This window comes from Agelaius tricolor, unplaced genomic scaffold, assembly GCF_023055355.1.
Source record: "Agelaius tricolor isolate 1412-34295 unplaced genomic scaffold, bAgeTri1.0.p SCAF_12, whole genome shotgun sequence".
Classification (NCBI taxonomy): Eukaryota; Metazoa; Chordata; class Aves; order Passeriformes; family Icteridae; genus Agelaius; species Agelaius tricolor.
Genome location: NW_027269272.1, coordinates 23,683,862 through 23,695,119, shown reverse-complemented (window position 1 = coordinate 23,695,119; position 11,258 = coordinate 23,683,862). Strand labels below are relative to the sequence as shown.

Below are 11,258 nucleotides of genomic sequence, written 5' to 3'. Positions count from 1 at the left end.
GAGGATCCTCAGGTGGGCTGGAGACACTGCCAGTTCTCCCAAGGATTGGCAGAGGAGAATTTTGGTTTCTGCTTCCATTTTTCAGAGCCCATTTACTCACAAATAACAGCAGCATGGAATATGTAAGGGAAATGGCATTTGTAGTGGATTTTCCTCTTCTGCAAAGAGGAGAAGATAAACACAATTTGTTCACATCTTTACTCTCCCATTTAGCTCATCATTAAGAGAAACCTGTGGGGAAAAAATACATTCTGAGGTGCGGATTTTTATTTTTATTTTTTTGTTAAATAGTAAATACCTCCCAGATTGTTAAGTGATAGGGAAGATTGCAAATGTCACTCAAAGGAGTTCTTGTGTTTCCTCTGAGGGCAATGACAAAATTTTAATTAACTGAAAGTCACCCAATGATCAAGAAGTGGGAGTGCTGTGTCATTCCCAGAGATAGATGGATCTAGAAGTTTTATGGAATGGAGGCAGTAGTGAGTGTTTGTCGATGAAATTGTGATTTTGGTTTGTAATAATCATTTTTGCAACCAGAATTCTGCAGTGAGAGCCCCAGGGTCAAGGTCTTTTTAAGAGCAGAGATGGGGAAAATTCTAACTGTGCTCATCACTGTAGCACTGAAAATGAGAGATGAAATGGGATGAAGATCTAGATAAAAATATGCTGAAAATAGAACAGGAGCTATTTCTTTTTTTCTGCAGTTATAACTCTTAATTAAAAAATAAAATAATTTAAATATATTTGCTTCAGGTCATGAGAAATGAGGCTTGGTTAGGGTTATTTAATGACTGGTGTAACTTCTGCTAACAGTACCTATAAAATTTATATCCCTGTAATTAGTGAGTGAGAAAAGTTCAATATTTCAGAAGCATCCCTTTGGATGTGTAATTTCAGCTGGTTCTCACCATCCTGAATAAGGTCCTTTGAATTACTTTCTAAACAATTCTGGATAAATGATCAGTCACATCTTCTGCTGCTTCTTCTGGGTTAAAGCCTCAATTTTCTCACATGTGAGATGATAAAATGAGATCAGTATTAAAATGCAGTTGAAATGTAACTATTTTGTAAGGAAAGGGGCTGCACAGGCTGTGCTGGAGAGAGGCTGATGAGGTGATCAAACATCCTGCAAGGAGGAATTTCATCGGGAACATTGAGAGCTGTGGTGAGAACTCCTCTCTACCTACACACTTTCACCACTTCTCACTCTAACTGAGGACTTATAAATAGTTCATAAATTAAAATAATTAACCCCAGCGCTCCCAGGCTCACACCTTTCACATGTGGTTTTGTTAATAGAGGATAAAACATTAACTCCTGCAACCAGGGCTCATATTAAAGTGGAACAGAGTTGGAAATATCAGCAGCTGGTGCTCTTTTCCAGACAAATATGGATTTGGAAGGAATAGATGGATAATTTTCAATACAATGGTGATTTAGTACAATAATAATTTCCTGGCTAGCTCCAGATCCCTGAAAAGAATGCCGGGGTTTTTAAAGAGTGATACATGTAATGACCAAATTCACTACACAGCACCCACAGGCTCTGGAAGTGTCCTCAAGCTGTCAGGGAGGGAACTTTTATCACTGCTCACTTTGTTTAGTGGATCCTGTGCAGGAATTAAAGTTCATTTTTCTGCGGCTTCTCCCCAAACCCATCCAAACAATCACTGGGCTGAAGCCTCCCCACCCTGCACTTGGAGCATTTTTGGAAGCCTGAGTTAATCTCACCTGCAACCCAATTAAAAGCCTCTCCAAACCTTGCACCTGCACTAATTGTAGATTCACATCACTGCTTTGCAGTCATTAAGTGCAGGAGTTAAAGTTTGGGTGAGTGCAGCTGATCTGGTTTATCAACAAAGAGCTGCAAGGTTCCTGTGCTGAACCAGGATAATCAGCAGGGGTCAGGCAGGAATTATCTTGTCTGGCCAAGCATTTCAAAATGGCTAATTATGTTTGTTCATAAAAGTTGGACCTGAAACAACTGAAATCCGAGGGAAAAGCTTTGGAACTTTTGATTGTGAGTAACTCATTTGGCTGAGGTGACGATTTATATCAGAAAGTTTTGTGAGTATTTTATTTTTCAGCAAAAAAGCAAGATACTGGGGTTCTGTTTTCAAAGTGCAGCAGATAAAACTGCATCTCCATGCTGCTGAACCTGTATTTCCATAGATATCTGTGTGCATGGATGCATATTCCCTAAGAAACAATGTGGTCCTCCCACCTCACAGAGTCAAGCTGTTAAACATTAACCCTGTTGCCAAATTCCTGTTGTAGATCCTAAAGTATCCAAACAGTCTAAAATTCTGTATTTTACCAGAGATTTTTTAGAAGAAGTTTCATGGTGCTCATCCAGCAGATGAGGATAAATAAAAACAGAGCATGGAGAAAGAGAGGAATAAGTAATTCAGCCAGGAACTCTTTATTTTTTTTTTATTCTAAAGGCTTCTTGCTCCCAGTTCAGCCAGGGTAAATCAGCACACCTGTGGCACGTGGAACAGATGGAGCAGGCATGGCAAACACCTCCAGCTGCACAGATCTGTTACACAGGTGCTGGGTTCAGCCTCTGCCTGGCCAAGGGCACTGGGGCTTTGGCAAATGCCCAGAATTCCAGGGGCTGGAAGAGAAAATACAGGGAGAAAGGAGTCAGCTGGCAGCAGCATCTCCCAGAGCAGCCCCCAAGAGAGCCAGACCTGCCTGGCTCATTCCTCACCCCGTGCTCAGAATCACTGTCAAATTCCTAAACTTATTTGGCAGTTCATGGGGAGGAATTTTTGGCTGGAGTTACTGGAACAGAGACACTGAGATACTCAGTGCCTCAGTGGAGGGTGTGAAACCCTTCCCTGGTTGAGCATTCTGGGGCAGATGCTCTTGTGTGAGGTCTTCTTTTAATTCTTGTCCCCTTATTTGTTTGGGTTCTTTTCACACCTTATTTTTTATCACTCCCATTTTTTGCCAGACTTGCTCCCCGACCCTCTTTGTTTCCTTTCCTTTCCTTTCCTTTCCTTTCCTTTCCTTTCCTTTCCTTTCCTTTCCTTTCCTTTCCTTTCCTTTCCTTTCCTTTCCTTTCCTTTCCTTTCCTTTCCTTTCCTTTCCTTTCTTTTCCTTTCCTTTCCTTTCCTTTTTCCCCTGTCCTTCCTCCCATTTTTTGTTTTTCTGTTTTTTAATTCCCCTCTTTGGTGTTTTTTTGTGGGGAGTGTGGATGTTTTTGTTCATTTTTTGGGTTTTTTTAGGGGAGGACCTTTTTGTTTGCTTGGTTTGGTGTGAGTTTTGTTCAATTTCCTAATTTTTATTGTTTTCCTTTCCTCCTTTTTTTTTTCCCTCCATATTTATTTTCCTCTCTTTGTTTTTTTTGGGGGGGGGATGTTTATTTTCTCACTCGTGCAAGTCTCCCCTCCAGCTGAGGAGGACAGTGGCAGTGTCAGGGGGCAGGGCCAGCCCGGGCTGCTCTCCACACTCTGGACATGCTGCAGGTGTAACTCAAGCATGGTGACGTTTGTTATGTCCCTCTAAATAGCTCTGCTGATGGTGCAGAACTGGTGCTGAGCCAGGAGAAATGATAGAACATAATCAAGCCCCTGAAGACGACGTTGTGATGTTGATAGAGACAAATTTATGTCCCTCCTCTGCCCATGTTATGTTCGGATTAATCCATTTGGTATCTGTGGGTTATAGAAGCCAAACCACTTGGTAATGATCTGCTGGGACAGGAACATTAGAAGGGCCCATTCTTTTATAAACTAATTTTCTCTACAAAACTCTAATTCAAATACTAATTTTTCTGTTAAAAAAAACCCACAAAATACTTCAGTTCCTTCTGTTGAAATGACACCTTCCCAGCTCTGAGCTGGTGGGGATGAGCTGTCTCCTCATGAAGATTTAACAGGGTACATAAATCCGTGTGTTTATAGAGCAGAAATCTCTGCTGGATAAACACACTGAGCCTCTACTGACCAAAGAAGGCCAAACCCCAGCCTCCCACTGCAACAGAAATTTGCCTTTTTTAGTGTGAAAACATCAGAGTGACAGCCAAGATTTGGAATGGCAAGGCCTGAACTTCCATTCCAGAAATCCAAGCTATGAGGGGTAAAAAGCTGTGAGGGGGTTATGAGGGTAATATCTGCACTTGGGAGGAAGCCTGGAAATTTTGGGAGGGTCCAAGTTGTGTTAAGGACAATTTTGGACTCTGTTGAAAGCCAGAAATCTTCAGCATTGGTTGGTCCAGCTTTGCAGACCAGGCCTGGTACCGTGAACATCCCAACTCTTCTGAGTTTGATGCTCAGGTTGGATTTCACACATATAATGCTTAACTTTACTGAAAGCTTACCTAACAAAAAGTTCTTCAGACAAAACATTTAAAATGTGAAAAAAAAAGAAAAAAAAGAAGAAAAAATGATGGGTTTGATTGCTGGGAAATGTCTGACTACAGTTCTCCAATGCCAACATCTAAAATAAGTGTGAAATATCTGTCATTAAACCTGGGAGATTATAAACCCAATGACAACTGGTTTAATGCCAACGTTTTTGTTGGCACTGCAGTTCATCTTGTTCTGATCTTTCATCGACTCTGTGACTAAATTCAGAATTCTTGCTTTGGGTATCAAAGATGGTAAGAAAGAAGCAACACATTTTCTCAGGTTTCACAGAGAAACCTGTGTTTCTTGGCTCTCAGGAATGAAAATAAAACTTCAATTAACAACATTGCATCTTCAGGAAGGTCTGGGTGAGATATCCCTCTAATATATAATCATCATTTTCAGCAATCACAGTCTTTTTTCACTCTTCACTACCTTAACCACTTACATCCAACTACTTCAGGCTTTCCTTGTTTTGTTTTTTTTTTTTTCAGATATGAGCCATGAATGACTACATGATGTACTGATTTCATTTGAATGATAAATGGAGATATTATTTCCCAGCAGGTGAATAAATACAAAGCTAGCGAGTCACACCAAGAAAATCAGTAAAACTGATTTTCAAAAAGTGGTTTAACCTTTGTTTTACTCAAACAAAAACCACCTTTGCAACCAAATATTTTATAAACTCCTTCAGCACCTTTCCAAAGGTTATTTTACATTTTAATTGGCTCAGATATTTTTCCCCCCGTTTATTAGGCTGATCAGACAGATGGATAAGGAAATATTGCAGTGAAGGGGATGGCTGAAGAAATAAATGCTGCTTTGATGGTGCTGTCAAGGCTCACTGTGGGCACAGTAGCACCCAACATATCTGTGAAGAACAGCACAGAAATAAAATGGGGAGTGCCAAAACTGCTCAGGGATGGACAAAAAGTTCACCCTTCTGTGTTTATTTTCACTATCCCATGGTTAGCCTGAAGAATATTTGATAAATACTATGCTAATCTATGTAATTGGCTAATTACCTTTGGTATAGACATGTAGTGCTACACAAAAAGGGCTTTTGAATCCCGGATAATTTCAAGTTTTGATCAGCAAGTTCACAACAGATCAGATTTTTTTGTCTATGCAGGTTTGACTGCAGCCTTTGAAAATCCTGTGCTAAAAGGTGGTTTTCCATAGAGTAGTCAGGGAAATAATTGTGTTCTCTTAGAAATAACTGAAAAGATGATAGGCCATCCTCTCTTGCAGAATTTGGCCTTCCTGTATAAATAAATCCTTTCACTGGAGGGAGCCCGTGTGGTCAAACTGATTGCCAGGAAGAGAACACTCTCAGTTCATTATCTGGAGTTCTTCAGCTCAATCCAAGGAGGCATTTTGCAATCACCAGCACAGAAAATAGATGCACTGAGATGCTATTGCATTTACAGAAAGCTTCAGGATAATTTATTTACGAGATGGCTTGTTGCTCTTACATACTACTTACATTCATCAAATTCTTGGCATTTATTCTTCCCAGTTGGGCCAGTGAAAAGCAACCAATTACGGTGGTGTTCAGGCAGAAAAAATTCCAGCCCCATCCAGAAGCAGGGAAGGAGAAAGAATCATCCATGGGTTTCTTTAGAGGTTTTTAATGGGTTCAGCTCAAGCAGGTGGAAAGGAGTGTGGGAGATGCCAGCTCGCAGGGCAGGGAGCTCACCTGGCCGTGGCAAAGAGTCCTCTGGGTCCTTCCCACCAAGGTCACAACTGCAAGGATCCTTTCCCCAGCCTTCCATCAGGAGATTCCTGGCCAGGCCCCACTCTGCTGGCAGTTTTTGGGGCTGGGAATTTGCTGACACAGGGACTGAGGCTCTGGTGCAGGTGTAAAATCCTGCCCCTGGTGTTCCAGTGAATGTGGGGTGTCCCTCAACCAGGAGGCAGCTGAGTGGACTGAAAAAATCATAATTGGAGCTTGCCTCCATAGGAGGGATTTCTCCCAGGGTGCCTGAGCTGGAAATATGTGAATTCATTATTTGTGAGTCCATAATTCTTTAATCCTTGAAAAATGGGAATTGTGGGGAAGGTGTTGGGTTTTCCAGCTTATTTCACTGTAGCACTTGATTTAGGCTTTCAATACACAGCTCAAATCCTCTCCTGCCATGGCTTTGTCCACATATTTGGGCAGGAAGAAGAACTGATTCCCACTTTTATGGCAGTCTTAAAACTTTTTGGTCTAACAAGCAAATATTGCCTGGTGCGTCCAGCAGAATTATTGCATCTTTATGTTTATGTTGATGAAATTATGTCTGAAACAAGGCTTGAGTGAGGTGGCGTTGCAGTTAAAGATTAAATCTGATTGTGCTCTGCATGGCAATGCTGTAAAACTGCTGTTTCTGTTTCAAATAAAATCCATTTTCCCCTAACAGATTGCATTGTTTCTTTGAAGGGTGAGTTTAAGCAGCGAGTATTTATAAGAATATGTACATCATTAATCTCCAGCCTTTAATCTCTACAGTCCTACTTAACCCAGGGAAGCTTCAAAGGGTGTGGGTGCCTTGTATTTTTATATTGAGAGAGGAGGTAAAATATAAATGAAAGATCTGAAATCAGAGTTGTATCTGTCATATTTCCTTTTAATCTGCATAATATATTTAATGCTCAACAGGTTGTGAAGCTACCTGGATATTTGCCTTATGAACAGTTCTAGGGACACACTGGAAAGAGTAAACATATTAATTAGAGACTGCACAGCTCCTTCTTGCTGGTGTAATCATTAAATTGATTTTTCCAGTCTGACATGTAATTGTTCCAGCGATGGAATCCTGCTTTCCACTCTCGTTCTGCTTCATCAATATTTCCTGTAAAACATGAAATGGGTTACATTAATCTAAATTTGAATCTCTTTGTATGCTAATTGAAAAATAATTTTGATTATCAATGTCATCTGCTCCAAATACATTATGGGATGGTCTTTTGCTTCTTTTCTTAAACCTGGAATGACTGAAAATTCAGTGATTAGTATTTTGTCTTTACATCATAAAGGAGGAGTGTAAAGATATCATTCTGGCAGGGTAATAAATACACTTTGGATTTTTTAAATATATATATATTTTTAAATGCATTTTGGATAATTCTTCTGTCCATAAAAATCATCATTTTAAAGTCACTTTTTTCTTTTTTTTTAATCCTCAAAATATTCCTTTGGTTAAATATACCCTGCATTGAAACCCACACACCCTGAAGAATAAATAATGCAAAATGAGAGAGATGCTTGCAAAGATAAGGTGAAATCACAACTTTTTTAAGGCAACAACAGGATTTCCATTGTTTTAATACATTTCAATGGATATCCAGGTTCTTGACCTCCCATGGAACAAATCCCCAAATTTAAAGCATAAAGGGCACAGGTTTGGAGTAGGACACTGTCAAATGTGCACTATGTCAAAATGAAACCATCTTCTCTTTTCCTTTTTCATCCCCACCTTTAAAGCACTTTCCAAGTAATCCTGAGTCCCAAGGAAATGTTTATCGCCAAATTTGTTATGAGCACGGGAACAGAGGGTGAGGATGAGAAGAGTCATAAAAATACAGCATTTCACGGGGTTCCCAGAGTATTTTATGGACAGGCATCCCCTCCTGATGCCCCAAAAGGTGATTAACACCATGAGAGGAACATCCCAGACAGCACCAAAGTGAGGACAAAACCTGCAGGCTGTATCAGTCACTGATGCTCATCATTTTGTTTGAGCTGCAGAGCTCAGGATAAAGTTCAGAAGCCATTGATGAACGGTGAGTGCTTTGTTCATTCTGGACCCAGCTCTGGTGGTGTCCCTCACTGGCATGGCTCGCTTCCAGAAAAACTTGGGGATGGTGTTCCTGAGGTAACAGCTCCGTGGGTTCTTTATGCTCCTCTGGCTTTTATGTTCTTCTGCTGTTCTTCTTCCCTCCATAAATACACCCCTTCCCCCTTTTTTACGACCTGCCAGCACTGCAAGTGTAACTGGTGATGTGAAAATGAAATAGTTCAGTGTTTTACACATCACTAGAGAGAATATTCGGGGGAGAGAGTTCACTGATTCCGAGATTTAGCTTGGAGAAGCTTCCAGTAATTTGGTCGCTTATCTGCAGTTTAGCTCAACGTTTGCAAACCTTTCTGGTCTGGAAATCCAGATGGCAATTTAATGAGACTTTGAAATGAGATTTACTTCTTGGTTCCAGTGAGACCAGAAATAAAACCAGGATATTTTTTTTCTCCGGGAAGTTCTGCACTTTTAAATGCAGTCAAAAAGAAAAGTTTGAAGAACAAATATGGAAAAAAAAATGTCAATAAATTAACCACATCCTTCTCCCTCAGCTCAAAGTTGTAAATAAGCTTGGTTATAACAGAGATCAAAGGAAAGGTCAGATACTTTAAAATTTCCTTTCTGCAGGCCACAACTGCCATTAATTCAGAGATGATTTGGAAGTGCTGGTAACAATAAGATCTCATTTTCATTGCTAACTATGCAGATAGAACTCAGCAACATGGGAACAAAACATGCACAACATTCTGCTTTCCTGACTCTAAGAACTCTCCTTTACACATATTTAATTTAAAGATGTAGTCAGGGTCTCAGGCAAAGCCAAATTTTTCACATTAAGTCAAATGGATTGGTAATTTAGTGTATGAAGCAGTAGCAGTATTATTTGGAGAAAACTGCCTGAACTGTGTTTCTCATTTTCTTCTTGATTTTGGGGGTCCAGTTTTATTTATTCAGGCAAAACCTCCACTTAGGCATTAAAAAGGAAACTCAAAAACCTCTCTTCTTTAATTATTCAGGTGAAGAGGTGTTTCAAGTCTGCCCAAAGACACCGAAACATCTCTACCATAGACACGTCTTTAATTAAAAGTCACTGTTCTGGAGTATAAATTATGGGGTTTTTCAGTCCTTTTTAAAGACTATGGTGAACAAGTGAGCCAGCTAGAGAAAGAAGACATCAAAAAATTCAGAGGAGCCACCATTATGGATCTAAAAGACAAAAGGGGGATGGAAATCACTGAAATAGGAACTTGGATTCCCATTTGTTTGCTTTTCTTCCCCCCAGTGATAAGATCCAAATTGAAGTCACAAGTCAATGCATCCCATTATCACCAACATCATCAATCTCCGGGAGGCAACCACCCATGACTTAGATGAGCTGACAGCTGGGAGGCAAAAGAGAAAAAGATTAGAGAGTCCAAGCTGACCAATAATTACAGCTCAGAGCACTGGGTGCCTGCTCACAGTGAAAACAGGGAATTTTCTAGAAGCCACTGGGGCAATCCCAAACGTTCCCTTAATTCCTGTGCAAAGCCCAGTGAGGCTGGGCAGGAGAAAAGGGGAGATTCTGCAGGCAATGAATCAGTGCTCTGAAAGGCTCCAGCTGAACAGATCAAAATTTTAAAAAGGCATTTTTTTGATTCTTCAGCTGGGATTTCCTCTCATTCCATCTCTCCCTTACTTTAATGGTGTTACAGCAAAGTTAAATTTATCCCCATCCCATCCTTTGAACTGCTGGATGTGCCAATAAAGTGCTAATCTTAATGTTAACACACAAAACCACATTGAGGATTGGGATAAAGGCCATATAGCTGTTAATTAATAAGGGATGACAAGTTAGAATTAATTTTTATGTCCTCAACGATTGCAGGTTTCATGATTGCAGGTTTTTGCAAACCTTCAAGTTTCTGGGTTCAGTAGTATGATAAATGCCACAGGTTTATGCTGTAGATTCTCATGGTGAGAGTTTCTCCACAAACATCACAAATAATATCTATACTGAATATTCTTTAATCACACTCTCTGGATATCAAAGCTTTGTTAGACACAGCAGTATATTCATTTTCACATGTGTTTTTAAGGACTACAAAATCCTCTATTTTATTTTTTTTAGTTGTTCCAGAAATCAGCAGAGCTCTCTGGGAGATGAGTTATTCCAAGGGCTGTTATCTTCCTTGATATGGAATGAAATGTTGGAAAGAAATCAGATGGTTTAGATGCAGAAAATTTTTGTTCATAGGTGTTCATTTTGTTCATAGGTGTTTTGTTCATAAAGTCTTTGCTGGGAGGAGTGATAGTATTGGTGAGGTTACCCGTGATTAATTCACATTTCTTCATGTATCCAACTCTGTGGAAATTTAATTTAATTCTGATGGTGAATTTTATATTTAGTCAATTTTTTAATATCCTTACCACCCTGAGTATTTATCTCTGTAGAACCCAGATACTGGTTGGAGGATCACAGCAAATACAATAATTTTTGTTGCTCATTGGTCAAGAGATTGAGCATTTCTCTGCCTCCACATAAAAAAAGATCTTTATAGGGTGGTTTTAAAAAGTAACGTATTTATATGACCAAGCTTGATTTCTTCATAGATGATACATGATCCAGTAATATGAAATAAAATAGAAAAATATGTATTAGGCACACTAAAATAGTAATGGAAGAGTAAATGGAAAGTTTGGCTGCCTGCAGCGTTCTACAATCAAGAGGAAATGGGCTCACATAAACAGGAAGGGCTTTAGATGCATTAAAGGTTGTGTTGAGGAGCTAAAGTCTAACACAGATCCTTTTATAATTAACATATGATTGCTCTAAAAGCCACTTAAAAGTCACTTAGTGTTTACTGTCCCCCCAGTGTGATTCTCCTAGCAGCAGCAGGCAGCAGAAACCCCTCTGGGAATGGGGAAATGCTGAGTGTCCCCAGCTTGTCCTGGCCTGGGCAGGGTGTGCTCAGGGCCTTGGAAATTGGGGTAAATTCCTGCAGGAATTGTGTCTGCCTGGAACTGAGAGCCCAGGTCCGCTGGTCCTGGACACAAAAATCCAGGTTCTGACTCGTGTCTTTGGTTTTCTAATTGAAACCCGAGGAGAATACCTTGAGAAACCTTCCAAAATCACACA

At 40.0% G+C, this 11,258-nt stretch overlaps 1 protein-coding gene across 3 annotated transcripts in view; it reads right to left on the bottom strand.

The window, feature by feature from the left end:
* Positions 1-6,943: 6,943 nt before the first annotated feature.
* BCHE (butyrylcholinesterase) overlaps positions 6,944-11,258 on the bottom strand; it is a 28,090-nt gene continuing 23,775 nt past the window's right edge. For all 3 annotated transcript variants that reach the window (XM_071438144.1, XM_071438146.1, XM_071438145.1), the window contains exon 4: positions 6,944-7,195. In XM_071438144.1, the coding sequence (XP_071294245.1) occupies positions 7,074-7,195 (122 nt within the window). In that variant the 3' untranslated portion in view covers positions 6,944-7,073. The remainder of the gene's footprint in view (positions 7,196-11,258) is intronic.